Source organism: Vombatus ursinus, unplaced genomic scaffold (genome assembly GCF_900497805.2).
Source record: "Vombatus ursinus unplaced genomic scaffold, bare-nosed wombat genome assembly UNPS02005659.1, whole genome shotgun sequence".
Classification (NCBI taxonomy): Eukaryota; Metazoa; Chordata; class Mammalia; order Diprotodontia; family Vombatidae; genus Vombatus; species Vombatus ursinus.
This window is the reverse complement of record NW_020945437.1, coordinates 22,908,067-22,929,578: the sequence shown is the minus strand read 5'-3', so window position 1 is coordinate 22,929,578 and position 21,512 is coordinate 22,908,067. Positions and strand designations below refer to the sequence as shown.

The following is a 21,512-nucleotide window of genomic DNA, read 5'->3' as shown; positions in this document are numbered from 1 at the left end:
GAGAGAGAGAGAGAGAGAGAGAGAGAGAGAGAGAGAGAGAGAGAGATCAAAGATTCATGAGAAAGAGGGGATGATCATTGGGGCATAGTCCTAAAGGAGATGAGATCAAAAATTTAAAGAATTTTTAAGAATTTAAAGCTGGAAGGGACATCTAGTACAATGTCTTCTGGTATTTTTTTCACATGAGAAAATTGAGATCCAGAGACAAGTGACTTATCTAAAGTTACACAGCAAGTTAGGGGCCGAGCTGAGAATGAGTGTCTTCAGATCTAATGGTACTGCAATGGAAAAAATGGCACTTCATCATTTGAGACTGGAGGACAGATAGAGAAATGGGTGAGGATGTAGAGAAATTTTGAGGCATAGAAAAGGAGAACTGAGGAAGTTTGTATGGTTTGACTCTTCTCAGTAAGCGTTCATTGCACAAAGTCTTGGACCTCAGTTCCAGATATTACCATTGTAAAGAAAGTCAGGTCAACAGGCATATATCAAGGACCTAGTATGTATCAGATGCCATGCTAAGTGCTGGGGATACAAAGAACAGCAAAGATAGATGGATAGATAGATAGATGGATGGATGGATGGATAGATGGATGCAAGAATACATAGGTGAATAAATGAATGGATAAATAAATGACCCTTCCTGTCAAAGAGGGATCAGTAATGGAAGAGATAACATGCAAACAACTATGTATATACAAGTTATATACAGATAAAATGGGAGGTAATCTCAGAGTAAAGGCACTAAGATTAAGGAAGACTGAGAAAAACTTTTTGCAGAAGATAGGATTTTAGCTGAGACTTGAAGGAAGCCAGGGAAGCCTGGAAGTAGCACTGAAGAGGGAAAGTATTTTGGAAATGGAGAACAGCCAATGAAAATGCCCAGAGTTGGGAAATGGAGTATCTAGTTCAAGGAACAACAAGGAGACCATTGGCACTAGATTGCCAAGAACATGGGAGGGAGAGGGTGTAAGGTGTAAGAAGATTGTAAAGGTAGGAAGGAGCCAGGTTCTGAAGGGCTTTAAAAGATTTCCATATTTGATCCTGAAAGTAATAAAGAGTCTATTGAATAAGGGTTGTGACATAATCAGCCATGAGCTTTAGGAAGATCAATTTGAGTGCTGATTGGAAGATGTTCTAGAGTTGATGCAGGAAGGCCAACTGGAAGGCTATTGCAGTATTTCAGGTGTGAGGTGATAAGACCTGCATGTCTTTATGCAGAGGAGAGAAGGAAGTGTATACAAAAGTTATTTCCTATACAATAGATAGAGCTTTGGCACCCAAATGGGATAGAAGAGTGAGAGAGTGAGAAGTTTAAGGATGATGCCTGGGTTGTGAGGCTGGGTGACTAGAAGGATGGTTGGACCCTCAACAATAATAATGAAGTTAGGACGAGGGGCAGGTTTGGGGAAAAAGAGAATAAGTTCCGTTTTGGACATATTGAGTTTAAGAAATCTGCTAGATATCCAATTCGAGCTGTCCAATGGACAATGGAGATGCAAGACCAGGAGTCAGCAAAGAGGTTAGGGCTGGACATGGACTAGACATGTAGATTTGAGAATCATCTGCATAGAACTGTAATTGATTCCACGAGAGCTGTTGAAATAACCAAAGGAAATAGCATGAAAGGAGAAGAGAAGAGGGCCCAGGTAAGAGCCTTGGAAAGGTTATGATTCTACAAGGTAAACAGAAAAATACATAAATATGATTGTAGAGCTGGAAAGACCCTAGAACAATAGAAGGTCAAAGCTGGGAGGGACCTTAGAGGTCATTTAGTCCAACACCCTCATTCTACAGCCCAAAGAAAGTTGGAGGGGATGTTAAGGAGCTCACCCAAAGTCACAGGGAAGTGAGTAGGAGGGTCAAGATTTGAATATTGCTCCTCTGGCTTCAATCCAGCTCTCTTTCCACTGTTCCACAGTGCATCCTGGCAAGGGCATGGAACATAGAATATTCTAGCTGGAATACCACATAGTACATTAGAACTGGAAGGGATCTTGGGACAGAGGCTGGAAGCTGGAGCCTTAGAGCTCTCATTTAATCTAGACCCATATTTTTTTAAAGGAGGAAACTAAAGCCCCAGGAGATGAAGGAATGTCATACACAAGTAATAATAGAGCTGGGATTTGAACCCAAATCCAATCATTGAAATTCAATACTTCTATTATCAACATGGTCGCCCTGAAATAAATGGCCTGATTTTAGAGACAAAGAGAGAGCATCCACACAAATACTCAAATATGCATATTGTGTGTGTGTGTGTGTGTGAACAAGAGTCTTACAAAGTTTGTTTGCCGCATATTTGCAGCTCATATGAAGGGAGCAAATATTATTGTCTGTCTTCATTGAGGGTGTGCTTTTATTACACAGGGAGGATGTGTCCTGGAATAAACTCTAAATAAACCCAAAAATGAAGGTAAAGGGTATAAATTTGAACTCAAGGAGGAAAAGGCAATCTAATCCAGTAGTTTAGGAATTATTAAAGTTTGAAAGGGACTTCAGACATTGTCTAGTCAAGCTCTGCTTTTTTGTGGAGGAGGAAACGGAAGCATGGGGCTATGTAGGAAGTTAGTGACCAACTTGGTCAGAGCTGAAGGGACCTTAGAGATCATCTAGTCCAGGAGTTTTTAACCTTTTTTATGCCACAGATCCCTTTTCCAGGAGTCTGGGGAAGCCTCTGAACCCCTTCTCCAGAATAAGGTTTTTAAATGCATAAAATAAAAATATACAGGATTTACAAAGGTGACCAATTATATCAAAATAGTTGTCAAAACATTTTTAAAAAGCAAGTTCATGGCCCTCAGGTAAAGAATTCCTGATTCTAGTCTAGCTCCCTCATTTTAAGGCCCAGAGAGGGGAGAGAATCTGTCTAAGGGCACACAAGCAGTAAATAGTAGAAGTGAGATTAGAACCCAGGTGTTCTGGTTCTTAATTCAATGCTCCTATTGTTTCGGTCAGTGTTCTTTCCTGTCCATACCATGAAGATGGGAAGGAGGTGGGGGCAGAGGCCCAGATACAGAAGAGGGGCTGACCTAGGGGTATGTGGAGAGGATGGGTAATGAATGAGCTGAGTGTCACTGATCCCTCTGGTGATTTCCCCTACATCTCCATTTACTGTTCCACCTGTTTTCACAGACTTGTCTCAGGACTCTGCTTCTTCCTTATGCATGCTGCCCCAGGCCCCAGCACTGGCCCTGGTCTCTGCTGCAGTCCCAACCCCAAGCAATAGCAGCTGTGCCTTGTACACGGAGGTGCGGCAGGTGGTGGTGGTGGGGCTCATGTTCCTGGCACAGACCCTGCTTGGTGTAGGTGCTGTGCCCATCCAGCCCTTTGGAATCTCCTACATCGATGACTTTGCCCACCCCAACAACTCTCCACTCTACTTAGGTAAGAGTCAAACATGCTGTCCTTAGCCAGGACCCTAGAGAGCTGGGAGGGCGAGTTAAGGATTGGGGCTGGAGTGAGGCTTGCAAATAAGATTGTGGATGAAGTTGGTGTTAGAGTTAGCATTGGGATTAAAGGTAAGGGAGTGGATGGGTTTTAAATTGCATTTGTTAGGGCTGGATTAGGATTCAGATCCAGTATTCAGACAGGGGTTTAGATTTGGACGTAGAGTTAAAGATACATTTAGGATTGGGGCTAGGTTAAAGGATTTGGACCGAGATTAAGGTTCAGTTTTGAGTTTAGGGTTAAAAAGTGATATTAATGTTAGAACTGCATTGGGTTCATTTTGGAATTTGGTTCTTAAGTATGACTGGAGTGGTATTGAAATTAGGGTTAGGTGTTAAGACTGGATTTTCATTTGGGGAGGCAGCTAGGTTGCACAGTGGATATATAGTAGGAAAGGAACTGAGTAAAAATTCATCCTAAGATAATTACTAGCTGTGTGACCCTGGGCAGGTCACTTAACCTCTGTCTGCCTCAATTTCCTCATCTGTAAAATGGAGATATTACCAGAGTTGTTATGAGCATAAAATGAAATAATATTTGCAAAGTGACTTGCCAATCTTAAAGTACTATATAAATGCTAGTTGTAGCAGCAGGAATTGGGACTAAGATTGGAAATACATTTTAGGATTCAGCTTTGGGTTGCGGTTAGGGTTAGAACAAGGGTAGGGTTTGTGGCTGTGTTTGGATTGAGATTAGGACTGGGCTTAAAACTGGGGTTTTAATTAGTCTTACCAGTGGTTAAAGGATAACCTTGAGCTAGGGCTAAGAGAGCATCTAAGAGCTTTCCTTGTCCAGACAATGGGTATGGAGGGAGGCGACCCTTAGCTTTTATCTGATCAAACCTTTCTGGAGGTGGTAGGGGCATGTTCTCACACTGAATCATTGGAAAGAAGTGACTTTATCCCACCTCCTGACAGTAAGGTGATAAACTCAAGATACAGAATGAGAAATATACACATTTTTGGACATGGCCAATGTAGAAATTTCTTTTGCTTGACTCCACATATTTGTAACAAGCATTTTATTTTTCTTGTTTTTTTTTCCCCAATGAGGGAAGTGGGAGGGTGATTTCTTCATTGAAAATAATAAAATTAAATTTTTTTGTAATGAAAGAAGTGGCTTAGTAGAAAGTGTGGAAGAGCATTTGGGTTGCTTGGCTTGGATCTGTGTATTGAGCTGTCTCAAGATGTACCAGGCTATCTCAGGAAATTGTGAATTCCCCATTATTGGAGATCTTCAAGCAGAGGATGGATGGTTACTCATCAAGGACACTTTTGGAGGGAATTCCTGTTTGGGTACAGGCTAGAACAAGGGCCATCTGAGATCTCTCTTCCAACTAGGAGATTCTGTGAAGCTTTGAGAGAATGAGAAGTATGTGTCAGGGCTTTGGACGAGAAATCCTGGGCTATGCCTTGACCCTGAGATTCTATGCCACGAACAGGGATCCTGTTTGCTGTGACTCTCGTTGGACCAGGGTTGGCCTATGGGCTTGGAGGCCTCATGCTGAGGTTTTATGTGGATATTGACCGGATGCCTGAAGGTAAGTTCCCTTTCCCTAATTCTCCCCCTCCTCGGCATCCTTCTACCAGTGGAAATGGAGGGGACGAGGGAGGAGAAGGGAGGGTGTGACAATCCCAGAGATCCAGAGAGAACATGGAACTAGATTGGTGGGGCATTACAACTGGTTTTATTGCAGCATCTAATTGATATTGTCTACTCTGAAGGCTCACCCCTGTACCATGGGGGAAGACAAAAGCAAATGTAATCCTTATCCTAAAGTTTCTTTTTTTATACTCGTCTCCTTAATGCCTAGCTCACTGCCTGGTACATAATAGGTGCTTAATAATGCTTGTTGACTGATTTAGGAAAATTTGAGGGGAGAGAGAGAGAGAGAGTGAGAGAGAGAGAGAGAGAGAGAGAGAGAGAGAGAGAGAGAGAGAGAGACTGAGACTGCTTTCAGTTGGGGAAGTGCAGTCCGGGAGGGTTGAGCCTCTGGCAATGGCCTAGGCTTGCAGAAAGAGTGGTTTATACATCTTAAAACAATGTAGGAAAAAGGGTCCTGCTGTTATTATTCTTTTAGTTCAAAGAAGGAGCTGAAGTATCAGGAGGATGACTCTGGATCTTTCAGAGGGGGAACAGGATGCCCAGACACTAATCCCTAGGCCCTCCTGGAGTCAGGAAAGGGGTGGGGTGGAGTAGTGAGGAGAGAACAGTGCGGTACAGGGAAGCCTCACTCAGTTTTTGAGCTGCCCAGACCTGTCTCTGGTCTGTGGTGTCAACTTCCTAAAACCAGAGGCTTAGCGCTTCAGTGAGTCTTGGCTTGTGGGAAGCCACGGGTGCCACCACCACCCTCCCCACCACCACCACCACCACCACCACCCCCACCCCAGGATTTACAAGGAATCTCAAGGAAAGGAAGGGGCAATGAGGGCTGCAGCCTTCCCTTCTGGGTTTTTTTTTTTAATTTTTCAATTGACAAATATTTATTTTCTCTCCCTCCTAGCTCCCCCTTTCATTTTGAAAAAAAAAAAAGAAAAGAAAAACAAAATTCTTATAACAAAAACACAGTCAAGCCAAACGAATTCCCACATTGGCCAGGTCCAAAAATATATGTTTCATTCTGCATCCTGAGTCCATCACCTGCCTCTCTGTCAGGAGGTGGGAAGCTTACTTCATCATCAGTCCTCTTGGGCCTCGACCTGATTTCACATTATTCCCCTTCATATATTCTGTTACCGGCAAATCATTTTACTCTACGTTCCCCAACCTAGTCCTGCCCCTTCCTCACTCTCATTTATGCAAACAGTCCCCTAGGCCTAGGACACAGTCTCTCCTCATTTCTACCTGTCAGAAGCGCCAGGCTCCCAGCTCAGATGTCCTGATTTCCAGGAAGTCTTCATTGAATTTCCATCTCTCTCTTTCCTCATGTTTCCTTTGGGCTCCTTTCCTGGATCTCTCCTTTCCCCTTTTCACATTCTGCCTTGGATCCTAGTTATTTATGTAATTCTTGTTTCACTCTCCCAATCATCACTCCCATCACACCCCAGTACACTTCCTATTAGATTGTAAACAGGCTGTCAGGGTCCCCGTCATCTTCACCTTTGTCTTGTCCTTTCCTCAACGCCTCCTCCAAACTTTGGGCCCTAGGACAAATCTCTCAGCCTTGGTTGATCTCATTTTAAAGTCTAACATAAAACTCCTAGGGATGCCTTTCCTAGCCCTTTAATTTTCTCTGCTCCTTGGGTTCAGAGAGCTGCTACCGCCTCCCCTAGTTACCTTCCTTCCTTCCCCCGCCACTGCCACCACAACAGGGCCTGGATTAGAGCATCTGCTCCCTATTTTCCCTTCACTTCAGAAAGTGCCCACTATGTGAAAGGAACAATGCCAATCTCTGGAGCTGCAGAGGTGTATGAACTGAACCAGTGTCTGCCCTCAAGTACGTTTTACTCCAGCTCCATCCCCACTCCTACTCTGGACCACAAGCTCATATTTTCAAGATTTATTTGTTACCCCTTACAAAGGAAAAAAAAAAGAAGACTATGCACATTCAGAGACAATGGCTCCTATTTCTGTATGACTTGGAATTTTCAAAGCACCTTCCACATTTAAGGGAGGAAGGTGGTCTTACTACCATTTTACATATGAGAAAACTGAGACTCACAGCAGTTCCTAAGATTCACCAGTTGCATAGGATTTAGGCCTGGGAAAGGGCCATGGTTATCTGTTAATCGAAATCCCTTCATTTCACCGAGGATAATGAGCCCTTTGGGGAAGGAGTGGGGCAGAAGGAACTGAACTGAGATCCCACAGGTGCAAGAGAAGTCAGTCCATCAACGAGACTTTATTGGTGCTTATGGTGTGCCGGGCACACAATAAAATAAAAATTAAAAAAAATAAGCAGGAAAGGGGATAGGGCAGAGATGATACAAAATAAAACAAGAAAACAGTCCCAGCCCTTGAAGAGCTTAGAGTCTAATGAGCAGAGGTGGGATTTAAACCCAGGCCTACTGACTCTGAACCCAGTGCTTTCTCTACTTTTTCCAGTAATGCCACAGACACACATACACACATGCACATATATGTATGTATACATACATGCACATGTGTATATGCATATTTGTGTGTGTACACAGTACAGATATGTGTGTATGTATATACATATACACATATGATATATTGATACATATCAATCACATGCATATGTGTGTATATGTGTATTTGTGTATGTGTGTATACATGCATATACATTTAGAGACATACACACAGTGTACACATATACATATATGCACATATATACATGCATACCATATATGTGCATTGTACATGTTGTGTATGTATATATGCATGTATGTGTACGTTCACAGACATACAAGTTCCTGGCCTGGCTACCTTGAATTTCATTTAAACTCTTATGATTATCTCTTATGATAAGATACCTCCCCTAACTTCTCTGCAGATTTGGGGAGGAGGTCTATGTGTGTGGAATGTTGAATATAGTGTCTGATTGTTTTTTTAATATACTGATTGGTTCTGCTGATTTCTTTCTCATCTTCCTCTTCCATATATTTGCATGTCATTTTAAGTTTGCAAAATGCAAATCCGTTCCCAAGAGCCTTCTGATCATAGGATCGTAGCTTTAGAGTTGGAAGGGACCCCAGAAAGCTTCTAAAATGACCCTCATTTTACAGATGAGGAAGGAGGTTCAGAGAGAAGGGACTTACTTATTTAAGGTCATATAAGCTATTAAGTGGCAGAGCAAGGTCTGAAGGCTTGATTCTAAGCCAGCTGCCAGGTCCAGATGAGCTGGCATATAAACTTTATAATTTATTCTTTAACTTTGTTTTCTTATGCTTAATTCAGTGCTCATGAAGTTCTCTAGCCTGGAAGCCCCTCACCACAAATATCTGCCTGCTCCCCCTAGTGTCCTTGTATCCCAGAGCAATTAATTGTCATTGGGCCATTTTGCTTCTCTAGCCTCAACTCATTGGACCATTTTATAAGACTAGGCTCACTCTCACCCAGTAAGCAAGTGTCTTTGTCAATGACATTCTGCAGTTGTTTGTTTCACCCTCATTCTTTCCCAATTCCTGGCTATCTAACTTTTATTAAATTTGTGTGTGTGTGTGTGTGTGTGTGTGTGAGGCAATTGGGGTTATGTGACTTGCCTAGGGTCACACAGCTAGTAAGTGTTATGTGTCTGAGGCCAGATTTGAACTCAGGTCCTCCTGAATCCAGGGCCAGTGCTCTATCCACTGTGCCACCTAGCTGCCCCTCCTCTGTAGATTTTGGGGAGGGGAGCGGAGAGGAAGGTCTTTGCGTGTAGAATGTTGAATATGTTATCAGATGTTATTTTTTGATGCATTGATTGGTTTTGCTGTTATCTTTCTCATTTCCTCTTTTTAAATTTTTGTTTTAAAAGAGGGGGAAGGGAATTAAGGAATGAATGAAATATTTATTAAGCATTTACCATGTGCAAAGCATTGTGGGGATACACAGAAAAATAGGACGGTCCCTACTCTCAAGGAGCTCATGTTCTAATGGGGGGAGATAATACATATGGACAGTTTCAACTGCAAGTGAGACGGAAAACTCCCACGGTCCTTAGGGTACAGGGGCAAAACAAATGGTAACGTGTCTTCATTATTATCAATTCCGCTGATAAAATCACTTCCTTTTCTGATGTGGAGCCATCTGACAGTGCCAAGGCCTTTGGTGGCAAGAACTTTCCTTTCTGGGTCTTGAGAAGCTGGGGTGGTTGCCAGGCTGCATCTCCATAGAGTTTGCTTCCCAGGATGATGGCTGAGGGTGCTGGGCTGGAAACACTGCTATTCCCAAGGCTCATGGGATGGATACAAGTGGAAGTTTAGGTGATTTAAAAAGAAAAGATATTGATAAGAAAAAAATTTTAACCTTGTATCTTTCTGCATCATTTGGAGCAGAGATAAAACTAGAAAGAGGACTCAGACTGAGTCTCTGGGTTGGAAGTTAGAGGACACCTATTCCAACCCCTCCCTGAGCACAGGGTGGGAGACTGACATTGACGAGGAAGCTTCCTTATTGTTGAGAGTGAGGTCCAGCTAGAACAGCAGTCAGCAAATGACACCGCCCTCTGCTTGTTTTTCTCTGGCCCCCTCCGTATAGATTTGAAAAAACAAAATGAAACAAAGCAAAACACAGCCCTAAGAAGTGGTCCTCTAGCAAGACTGGAGGGTCATGTGACCTCCTGCCCATTCTGTTTTTGGAGCCCTCCAATTACTAGGAAAGTCTCGGAGGATGGAAGGGAGGTGCATGTACACAGTATCCAGCCCTGGGCTTTAAGCTTTGCTGAACGGCGTCAGCATCCTGAGGATTTTTGCTTTCCCTACCTACTGGTCCAGGAGCCCTTTACATTTGGGCCCGATGCTTCCTCCCTTATTAATTTCTTGAAGCCCTAGTTGAGTCTTACTAATATCCTGACCCACCTGGTCCCTGGGTTCAGCTGGCTCCCTGGTCTCAGGGATGCACAGCCCGTGGTCCGGCATGACAATGTCTTTTCCCCTTCTGCTCCTTCTGTCACTGCAACAGAATACCAATGCCTAGCACTTCCCCCTGCCCTTTCCTTACCACATCCTCAGGATCTTATTTACAAAGGAAAGGAGAATATATAAATTTAGAAATAATACACCAGGGGAAGGGAATGAGACATCAATATAGAATCATAGGTTATTGGAACTGGAAGGAATTTCAGACAGCATCTGATCCTACCCTCTCATTTTACAGATAAGAAAACAGAGGCTCAGAGAGATTAAGAGACCTGATGCCCAAGGTCACACAGCTGGAACTAGTAGAATCAGGACTTGAATCCAGACCTTCTGACTCTGAATTCAGAGCTTTTTCCACTGTACTATGTGCATGAAAGATTTCTGCCTAGCTCAACTATGTAGTAGTAAATTTATTAGTCTATCATAACAAAGGGGGTATTCAGAGTATAAGATTTACTATCAGAAGACCTGAGCTCAAATGCTGGCTCTGCCACTGACTGACTGTGTGACCTTTAGCAAACCCCTTTATTTCTCTCTTCTTCTTCCCTCATCTATAAAATGAGGCTAATAATACTTTCTCTACTCCCTTAAGGCAGCTAGGTGGTGCAGTGGATAGAGTGCTGGGTTTGGGGTCAGGAAGACCTAAATTCAAATCTGGCCTCAGACACTTCATCTGTGTGACCCTGGGCAAGTCATTTAACCCTGTTTGCCTCAGTTTCCTCATCTACAAAATGAGCTGGAGAAGGAAATGCCAAGCCATTCCAGTGTCTTTGCCAAGAAAATTCTAACTGGGGTCACAAAGAGTCAGACACAACAAACAACAGCAAATTCCTTACAAAGACATGAATTGGTATAAGGCTACTTTTTCTGGATCCCATATTGAGAAGAACAGAATAATGATGTTTATGAAAAGGAATCAGGTAATAGTAGAAAGACCTCTGGATTTGGTGGCTATTTCCCCAGCTATATGACCTTGGACAGACAATTCACTTTCTCTCTCTAGGCTTTAGTTTCCTGATCTCTGAAAAAATCCTGTAAAACCCTTTCCGAATGCCCTGTGTGTTATAGAAGATTCCCAAAGCTTCTGTGTGGTGTATGGTATGAAGGCTACCACAAAATTATCCCTTCTAAATTGGAAGAATCATCAGTGGAGCTCCCTATCCTCTGCCCAGGTCAGACCTCACCAGGAGTACTATGTTCAGTTGTGATGCCACAAGAGAGGAAAGACAGGGAAAAGCTGGCATGATCCCAGAGAACGGTGACCAGGCTAGGAAGGGGAATGGAAACTTTGCCATATGAGCATCAGTTGAAGAAACTGGTGATATTTTATCCAGACAAGAGAAGACTTAAGAGGAAAGTGATAGCTATCTTCAAGTGTTTGAAAGATTGTCTTGGAGAAAGAAGTTAGGATTGTTCTACTTGTCGCCCGCCTCCCCTCCCCTCCCCCCCCCCCCCGGGCCAAGGGCAGAACTAAGAAGAATGGGAGGGAAGTTACAGGGAAACAGGTTTCAGTTCAGTACAAGAAAGGACTTTCTAATAATAGGATCTTAGTTTTAGAGCAGGAAAAGACCTCAGGCCATCTTGTAAAACTGCTTCATTTTCCAGATGAGAAAATTCCCACAGGTGGTGAAAGAGGCAAGATTTGGATTCTTTGGATCCTCTAGCTCCAAATCCAGCACTCTTCATAAGCTGTCCCGTGATCCCAGGCTAGAAAGGGCTGTCTCAGACTACAGTGGGCTCCTTGATGTTGAAGTCTTTTTTTTGGGGGGGGGGTGAGGCAATTGAGGTTAAGTGACTTGCCCAGGGTCACACAGCTAGAAAGTGTTGTGTCTGAGGCTGGATTTGAACTCAGGTCCTCCTAACTCCAGGGCCGGTGCTCTATCCACTACACCACCTACCTGCTCCCGAAACTGAAGTCTTAAAGCAAAGACTGGATGATTACTCTTAGGGAATCAGCAACTGGCACTTGGTGTCCTTCCAACTCTGATACTCTTTGAGGCTATCAAAGAATGAATGTCAGAGCTGAAAAGGACCTTAGAATCACAGAATCAAGGGAAGATCTTCCTTGTATCAGCTCAAAACTTTCCTCTTTCCAACTTCCAACCTTTGCTCATAGTCCTGGTAGAATGTAAACTCCTTGAGAGCAAAGACTGTCTCACTTTTGTAACCCCAGAACCTGGCACAGGCCTGGAATATGGGAGGTGTTTAATAAATATGGGTTAATCAATTGATTCTGCTTTCAGTCTAATCCTTTTTTCATGTGATGGCCCTTTAAATAATTGAATAGCTCTCATTTTTTCCCCCAAAATCGTGTGCATTGTTCAGTTGTATCAATCGTGTCTGACTCTTTGTGACCCCATTCGGGGTTTTCTTGGCAAAGATACTGGAGTGGTTTGCCATTTCCTTCTCCAGCTCATTTGACATATGAGGAAACTGAGGCAAACAGGGTGAAGTGACTTGACCAGGGTCACACAGCTAATAAGTGTCTGAGGCCAGATTTGAACTCAGGTCTTCCTGACTCCAGGCCTGGTGCTCTATCCACTGCGCCACCCCACTGCCCCAAAGCCTTGTGTACTCCAGACTAAATACCCCTAGTTCCTTTACTAGACTTCTGTATGGCATCCAGTCCTCTCGCCATCCTGGGTACCATCTCCTGAATTCACACCAGTGTCTCAATGCCCTTCCTAAAGTATGATGCCCAGAACTGAACAAAATATTCCAGATGTGTTCTGACCAGGGAAGAGAACAGCAAGATGTTATCTCTCTCTTTCTGAAGCCCACGTTTGTGTCAATGGGACCTAAAATTGAGTTACCTTCTTTGACCGCTTGAGTTTCATACAGTGAACTCATATTGAATTTGCAAGTCTTCCAGAAGCCCCAGATCTTTTATTGTATGAACTGTTTGCTGTCTAACTATGAGAAATCATCCATTTGGACCCCTGCTCTCTTCCAATCAGTATTAGTTTGATATGATTCTGTAGGGGGTAGTGATTATTTGTTCTGTATATCAAGCCTTAGGGCTGTGAACTGCAGATTGTAAATTCACTTGCTTAATCATAGCAAGCCAACTAGAGGCCCTCCACCCTTGTTTTTCCTTGTTGAGGTGACCAAGCCCAATGTGGCAGAGGTAACTCAATTACATGGACAGTTCTCCAATTTATTTTTGTACCTCCATACCATTTTTTCTTGCCCAACACCACCAGGTGACCATCTTAAGACCATTTAGTCAGTGGAGATGCCCCGTGTTTCACTCAGTCTGTGACTCCCTCTGCTAATATGTCATTTTTGACCCACAAGAGCAAGGTCTATCAATAAATGAGATTCTGTATTTTACCATACCTCTTTTGCATGTTTGGGTATCAAACCCTATAAAAACAAGGTTCCGGAAGAAGGGGGCATGGAAATCATGAGGAAAATCTGAGGTCCACTTCATTAGAGGGGACCATGGACCCTTTAATAAAGTGCCATTGGCTCAGAGTTGGCCTCGGTTTCTTTTATTTTAGACTGGACAATTTTAATCCCCACATAACCATCCCCTCCTCTACTTTGGGGTTGTTGTTTTGCTTTTTTTAACCCAAACCCTGGATTTTACATTTATCACTATTATATGTCATCATTGATTCAGTACTGAAAAAAACAAAAGTGTATCCTAAGTGCTTTTGTTTTAAGATTTATGAAGCTATTGCCTTACAATAGCCCTGTAAGGTGTGAAAGTACTAGTACCTTCATTTTATAGCTGAAGAAACTGAGGCTCAGAAAGACTAATTGATGTGTCCAAGGTCTAGCAGCTGACAAGCGCCAGAGCTGGAACTCAAAACCAAGGCTTTGGAGTCCAAATCCAGTGCTCTTTCCACTATGCCACATGAAAGAATGTTGAAGAGTCAGTCCATTGTCCCAAGCTGTTTCAAAACTTCTGAGGTCCCGATTCTGTCACCTAGTATATCATTTGTCCCTCCCAGCTTTATGTCATCTCCAAGTTCCAATGCCATCTCTGCATTCATCCAAGTTGTTGATAAAAATGCTGAACAGAACAGAGCCAAGGACAGAGCCCTGTGATGTTCCCCTAGAGGTTTATTGCCTCCAGAATCGTTTTAATAGTTCTTTTTGTTGTTGTTGGCCCTCATCCCAAGCCCGGGATCCTTCTGGATGCTTACATTCCTAGCCTGATTCTTCTAGAACTCTGCCCTTTTCTATTCATCCTTGGGTTTCTTATTTACTTACATCCTCTCTGAATGACTTTTAAAAATCTAAGTGGGTCATGGGATTTGGAGCTGGGAGGAACTTTAGTGATTATCAATTCCAACCCCCTCATCTTTTATAAATGAGGAGACGACTGCTCAGAGAACTCAAATTACTTGCCCAAGGTCACACAGCCAGTAAGGAGCAGAGCAAGGATTCCATTCCAGGTCCTCTGACTCCAAAGCCAGGCACCACACCAATGTCTCTCCATCAGTTTTCTATGCATTCACATCTTAGGGTACCTCCCCCTCTTCTTCATTAATATAATTTATGCTTACACCTTTTAAATTTTACCTTTGAGAAGTTTCCATCCTTCAGAGACCAACTTCCCCTGTAAGTCATTAAACCAGGGGTTCTGAGCCTACCTGTCTTTTCTCTAAACACTAAAGTCTGCTCTCAAAAGCTTGGGGCTATGTGTCAGGGTATGCCACAATTCTCCCTCTTAGCTGTCTCCTGGATGAGTGGTCACTGTCTCCCAGGGTTCCCCCAATTTCTAACCCAGCAGCCACTTCCTCCTTGCTGGTCAGGCTCAGGATAAGAATAGCACTTCCTCTCACTGCTCCGTCTTCCTTATGAGGGAAGAAATTATAATTGAGGCAAATCAAGAATTTATCAGTTGGTCTGCTTTTAGCATAGAGCTCTGGTAGATGGTGCCTGGATAGCCAGAGGCTCCTCTCACTTCTATATACCATCTTCAAGCCGGTTGTTATGTGCTTCTGGAAATCATCAGACAGGACCCTCCCCTCCCCCCAACCCCAGCCAGGTCTTCTGTAGTACACAGTGCCACAGTGATTTTCATTTATCACTCCTGTCTCTCCATTTTTCTTTTCCCTTTCCATAATAGAACATAGGCTCTTCTAATAGACATTTTTGGGCAGTTAGGTGGAGCAATGGATAGAGCACAGGGCCTGGAGTCAGGCAGACCTGAGTTCAAATCTGGCCTCAGACATTTATTAGCAGTGTGACCCTGGACAAGTCACTATAACCTTATTTACCTCAATTTCCTCATCTGTAAAATGAACTAGAGAAGGAAATGGCAGATCACTTCAGTATCTCTGCTGAGAAAACCCAAGAAAATGGGGTCACGAAGAGTCAGACACGACTGAACAAAAACAATAATAGGCTTTAGAATATAGAAGGTCTGAGGTGACAGGAACTATTAGAAATAATAATAATAAATAGCTGCAATTAGCATTTATATAACGCTTTAGATTTTTCAGAGCTGAGAAGGACCTTAGAACAGAGAATATCAGAGCTGGATAGGGAGCCTAGAGCACAGAATGCCACAGCTGGCAGGATACTTGGAACATAGAACATCATACAATCATAGATTTAAAGCTAGAAGAGACATCTAAGCCAAACCCCTCAGTATACAGATGAGGAAACTGAGGCATAGAGAGGTTAAGTGATTTGTCCAAGGTCACACGGATAAGTTGATGGCAGAGCCAAGATGGCAGCCCCAAAGATCTTAGCACGTGGAAAGCTGGAGTGGGAAGTGACGTGAAAGCTCATAGTCCAGCCCTGTTATTTAAAAATGAAGCAACACAGGCCCAGGGGGAAGCAATTTGTCTGAGGATATGGAGCTAGTAAGAGTGAAGTTAGCCTTTTAACCTAAGTCTCCTGGTTGTTGATCTAGCGCTCTTTCCACACAAATTTTCCATCCATATTCTCATTGGCCACACCCCAACCCCCACTCCCCACTATGAAGCAGGAAAGGTGGTCATCCCTCATTTAAAGAAAAGGAAACTGAGCCCTAATATGAGAGGATTTGCCCAAGGTTACACAGTCAGCTCCAAGGTCTCTAAGAGGGAACATCGAAAGTGGCATTGAAAGCAGGGAGGTATTCATGGGATTAGAGCATCCAGAGTAGGAAGAGAGTGGATTTGTTTAGTCCAACCTCATTATTTTCAGAGGAGAAAAGTCAGGTCCAGTGAAAGGGAATGAATGACTCACACATGATTTATGTAAATGAGAATGAGGCTTCAAATCCAGGTCCTCTGGCTCCAAATAGATCCCCTCTCCCTTCACCACAGCATCCCCATGTACTCAGTTGACTCTGGTTTCTTTTCCAGGAGGCATCTCCCTGACTCCAAAAGACCCACGCTGGGTTGGTGCCTGGTGGCTGGGATTCTTGGTCTCTGCTGGTGCTGTGACTTTGACTGCCCTCCCTTATTTCTTCTTTCCCCGGGAGATGCCAAAGGAGAAGCAGGAGCTTGGTTTCCAGAAGCAGATCTTACCTTCGCTGGATGACAAAGTAAGGGCCCCTGGTGCTAGGGACGCTACCCCCCTCCATCTCTTCTGCTCTCGTGTGTAAGGTCCTCCTTCAAGGCCAAGTGCAGAGTCAAGGATGGAGCTCTGTGGCACTTCACTAGAGACATCTTGATCTTGAACAAAGCTAAAAGAAAAAAAAAGTCATTTTTGTTGTTCATGAAACTCTGGCTGTGAAGGGAGGGGAAGGAAAACGGAGGGCTGTAGCAGACAAAACTCAGTGCCTGCTCTTCACCACCTCCCACTTCTAATTAATTCTATTTCCCTGGGGTCTCACTTACTTCTGTTGGACTTTTGGTATACGTGGCATAATGTTATTTGGAGATGGGGGCAGGGTTATGTTTAATGAAGACTCTAAGTTCTAACATTCAGAGCCCTTTCCTATCCTTTTAGGCCTGTGTCAGATGTCACAGGTCCCTGACAAATTGCAGAGGGATCGTATGGTTATGAGATTAGAACTTATGGGGACCTTTGAGATCATCTAGATCAGAGCTGTCCAACTCCTGGCCCATGCCTCAATGCTCTGAAGTATGCCTGAACCAGATTAAAATGGAATTGAAAAGTATCTGACAACAAATATATAAATACAATGCAAAATAGTTAACATTAGTTTGTGGTTTTCTATGTCAGTATGCAGAATCCATTTCCATTTCAGTTTGATGCCACTGAAAACCCCTTGCCCTTATTTTATGTGGGGTTGGGGTGGGACTGAAGACCAGAGAGGGTAAGTGTCCTGCCCATGATCACAAAAGGAAAAGACTGGAGAAAGGGAGACTAGTAATTGCAGAGCCAGAGAATTGCAATGGTCTGCACAAGAGGGCTTGAACCAGGGTGAGTGAAGAGGAAACAGATAAATCCAAGACATCTTATAGAGATTGCCACAAGTAATGAGAAATAGGAAATAGGAAGAAGGGAGAGGAGCTATTTTTGTGAAGGAAGAACTTGATTTGAGGGGCGGGAGACAAGTCAGATCCAACATATCCTTCTTCTGTGTGTCTCGATTTCTAGACAGCGGGGAGAGGGCCCCTGAGGGTGGGGTAGGCTTAAGGGAGGGTATTGGTCTTGGGATAATCCCTCAGATAGCTCCTAATTTAGATCGCCCTCCTTCTGGCCTAACGCACAAGAGATTGGAGGAGAAAAATTAAAAAAAAAAAGAATAACATTCAATTCCCATTTTTCTAGTTCTTTGATGTGTTGGCACAGCCCTGAACCCAGCAATTGAGTGGTCGGTGTGTCCCTCTGGGACAAGTCCAGCCTGGGATCCATTATACTTCAGGGGCAGAGTTAGCCCTCAGTAAATCATGTCAAATTCCTGGGGCTCCAGCTCCTTGGAGCTGGCCGTGGAGCTCTTGCCCTTTTCTAGTATATATTCTAAACTTCCAGTAGGATCTTCAGACTCCCACTGGAGGGCCCTGAACCTGCTTCTCTTCCTGGGTTCAGAGACCTCCCAGATTCATTTGCACATCTCACAATCCCAGGCTCACCGCTGACCAACTAAAAAGCTTGATGGTATAATGGTAGAGAGGACCGAGGGGACGGACAAGTGTTCTACTCGCATTCTAATGCAATCAACAGCAAGCTAACTTGGCCTTCTCCATCCCACCCCAGCTATGTCCCTTGTTCAGTGCTTCTCAGTGAAGATCAGGTTTATAGCTAGAAGAGATTGTAGAGACCATTGAGTTCAACTGCCTCCCATTTAACCGATGATGAAACTGGGGCAAAGAAAAGTGAAGTGATTTGCCCGGGGTCACACACAGTTTACGTGTCTGATGTGGAGTCTGGACCGAAGACTCCACATTTAATACCCAAGTACATTATGGAGCTGAGGAACAGCAGAAAGAGCACCGGCCTGGAGATTCAGAGACCTGGGGTTAAGTGCTAGCTCTCTCAGACTAGTCATGTGACCTTGCGCATGACTTAGCCTACTCTGGGCTTCAGTTTCCTCATCTGTAAAATGGGGGATTGGAGGAGGTGATCTCCAGCATCCCTACTAGCTTTGCTCTTTTAATACTGGTCTTTTGTTGTTGTTGTTGTTTGGTCGTTTCAGCTGTGTCCGACTCTTTGTGACCCCATTTGGAGTTTTCTCGGCAAACATACTGGAGTGGTTTGCCATTTCCTTCTCCAGCTCATTTTATAGATGAGGAAATTGAGGCGAACAGAGTTAAGTGACTTGCCCAGGGTCACACAGTTAGTGAGTATCTGAGGCTTTATTTGAATTCAAGAAAATGAGTCTTCCTGACTTAGGAGTCCCCAAACCAGGTTCCGGTCCTTGTTTCTAGCAACATTTGATGGCTGTGTGACCTCAGACAAGTCACTTACTCTCTCCGGACCTCAGTAAAATGGGTATAGTAATACTGGCACCCCCTACCATACTGGGTTGTTGTTAGAGCCCTCAGTAAACTTGAGAACACCAAGACTGATCCCACCTCCAGCCGGCGTGCTAAGCATTGCTGTTGTTGTTACTCTACGTCATATGACTCTAAGTTTCTAGGGCAATGTTTCTCAAACGCTGTGACTCAGCATATCTAAAACTCTGAGTCAAAGAGTCTTTGAACAATGTAGTTTCTTTGCTGCCAGGCTTTCCCAGTTCCTGGCTCTATCCTGTTAACAGTCTGAAAACCCCAGAATGGCCGTAGAGAACACGGAGCTCTGCTTCCATCTCTCTCCTACAATAAATATTGATGTGGGTGGAATTGTTCCTCAGCTTCGCCTGAGTGCTGACTTGGCTGGCTATGTTTTCATTATCTGCTGCCTGCCCTGGCCCTACCTCCTTCCCTCCCTTCTCCAGCTGCTGATCGTGAATCAGATGGATGGCCCTGGGCAGAGCGAGAGAAGGGGACCTGATGGAATCAGGAGCTGGAAATCAGGGAAGCCCCTGGGAATGAAATCTTCACCTTGGGGAGCAGGGGGAACAGCACAACCCAGAGGAAGATTAGGGCTCCTGTGTGTGGAGAATCATAGAATGCTAGATCACAGAATTTTCAGACCTTAGATTCATAGAAAATAGAATCTGAGAAAGGGGCAGGTAGGTGGGACAGTGGGTAAAACGCCAGTCCTAGAGTCAGGAAGACCTAATATCAAATCCAGCCTCAGATACATACTAGCTGTGTGACCCTGGGCAAGTCACTTAACTCTATTTGCCTCAGTTTCCTCATCTGTAAAATGAGCTGGAGAAGGAAGTGGCAAACTACTCCAATATCTTTGCCAAGAAAACCCCAGAAGATGGGGTCATGAAGAATCAGACACAACTGAAAAGTGACTAAACAACAACAAAAAATCTGAGAATAAAAAAAAAAATCACAGAATCAGTCAACTAGTATTTATTAATTGTCTACTATGTGCCAGGCACCATTCTAAGCACTGGGCATACAAAAAAACGGCAAAAAAACCCAAAAAACCCAAACCCATAATCTCTGAAGCTCACAATCTAATGGGACAGATAACATACATGCAATGATGTACAAATATACAAACAAGGGGGCAGCTAGGTGGCGCAGTGGATACAGCACTGCCCCTGAAGTCAGGAGGACCTGAGTTGAAATCTGGTGTGTATATATATAAATATATGTGTGTATGTATATATATATATATATATATATATATATATATATATAAAAGCTATAAACAGGTATATATATATATATAAGCTATAAACAGGTATATATATATATATAAGCTATAAACAGGTAGTATCAAAGGGAAAGTGCTAAGATTAAGGAAGACTGGTGGGATTTTAACTGAGACTTGAAAAATGCTAGGAGACAGAAAGGAGGAAAGAGAATGTTGCAGGAATAGACACAACCAGTGAAACACTCAAGACCTGGGATATGGAGTGTCTTGTTCTAGGAATAGCAAGGAAGTCAGTGTCAGAGGATAGAAAAGTACATGAGGGGTTGGGTAAGGGGTGTGGGGAGAGTAAAGTACAAGAAGACTAGAAAAGTAGGGAGGGGCCAGGCCACAATGGGGTTTTTAGAAGCCAAATCGAGGCTTTCATATTTGATCCTGGAGGTAATAGGGAGCCAATTATTGACTATGGAGGGGGAGGTGATATGGTTAGAATCAGCTAATGTTGGCAAGACTAAGGCTTAACTGCTTTAGCTCCTAATAGTAAGTTATATCATTCAATTTAATTCAATCCAGTAAACATTTACTAAATGCCAACTGTATGCCAAGTATGCAGGGGCAGCTAGGTGACAGGTAGAGTGCCAGGCCTGAAGTCAGGAAGACTCATATTAGCTATGTGACCCTGGGTAAAACTGTATGCCAGGCTCTGTGTTGGGCAGTGGAGATACAAAGACAAAAGTGAAAGCAGTCCCTGCCCTCAGAGAGTTTCTGTTCTACTTGGAGGGGAAACAACTTGCACAAAGAAAGTAAATACAAGATCTGTCTAGGAAGAATGTACTGACAATTGAGTGGGTGGAGATGAGGGCTGCGACCTGCCTACCTCCTAAACCAGAGAATCTGGAACCTCTGAGTGGGAAGGAGATTCAGGGATTATTTAACCCAACCTATTCCTGAATAGGGATCCCTTCCACAATATCCTCAAAAAGTACTTGTCCGGCCTCTGCTTGAAGATCATGCAAATTAAAAAATATATACATATATATATACATATATATGCTAAATAGAATGGGGCCAGGGCCAGACCACTGAGATACTCCACTGGAGACAAACCTCTCCCAGTAACATCTATTTCATCAATGGCTATTATTTGGGTGTTGTCATCCAACTAATTCTGTGTCCCTCTTATTGTGTGGTTGATTAATAGACAGACAGACAAATAGAGAGATAGATAGATGGATAGGCAGATGGGCAGATGGATGGATGGACAGACAGACAAATGGATGGGTGAATGGACTGATGGGTGGATGGATGGACAGATGGATAGATAGACAGACAGACAGATAGGATAGATGGGTGGATAGAAGGACAGAGAGACAGACGGATGGGTGGACGGATGGATGGGTAGACAGATGGATAGATAGATAGATAGATAGATAGATAGATAGATAGATAGATAGATAGATAGATAGA

The 21,512-nt window shown here is 43.5% G+C and overlaps 1 protein-coding gene across 1 annotated transcript in view; it reads left to right on the top strand.

Annotated features, from left to right (window-relative positions):
* SLCO2B1 (solute carrier organic anion transporter family member 2B1) overlaps positions 1 to 21,512 on the top strand; it is a 101,532-nt gene that overhangs the window by 30,097 nt on the left and 49,923 nt on the right. Inside the window, exons 5-7 of the mRNA XM_027848319.1 lie at positions 3,136 to 3,387; positions 4,892 to 4,990; positions 16,283 to 16,464. Of these exons, the coding sequence (XP_027704120.1) occupies positions 3,136 to 3,387; positions 4,892 to 4,990; positions 16,283 to 16,464 (533 nt within the window). The remainder of the gene's footprint in view (positions 1 to 3,135; positions 3,388 to 4,891; positions 4,991 to 16,282; positions 16,465 to 21,512) is intronic.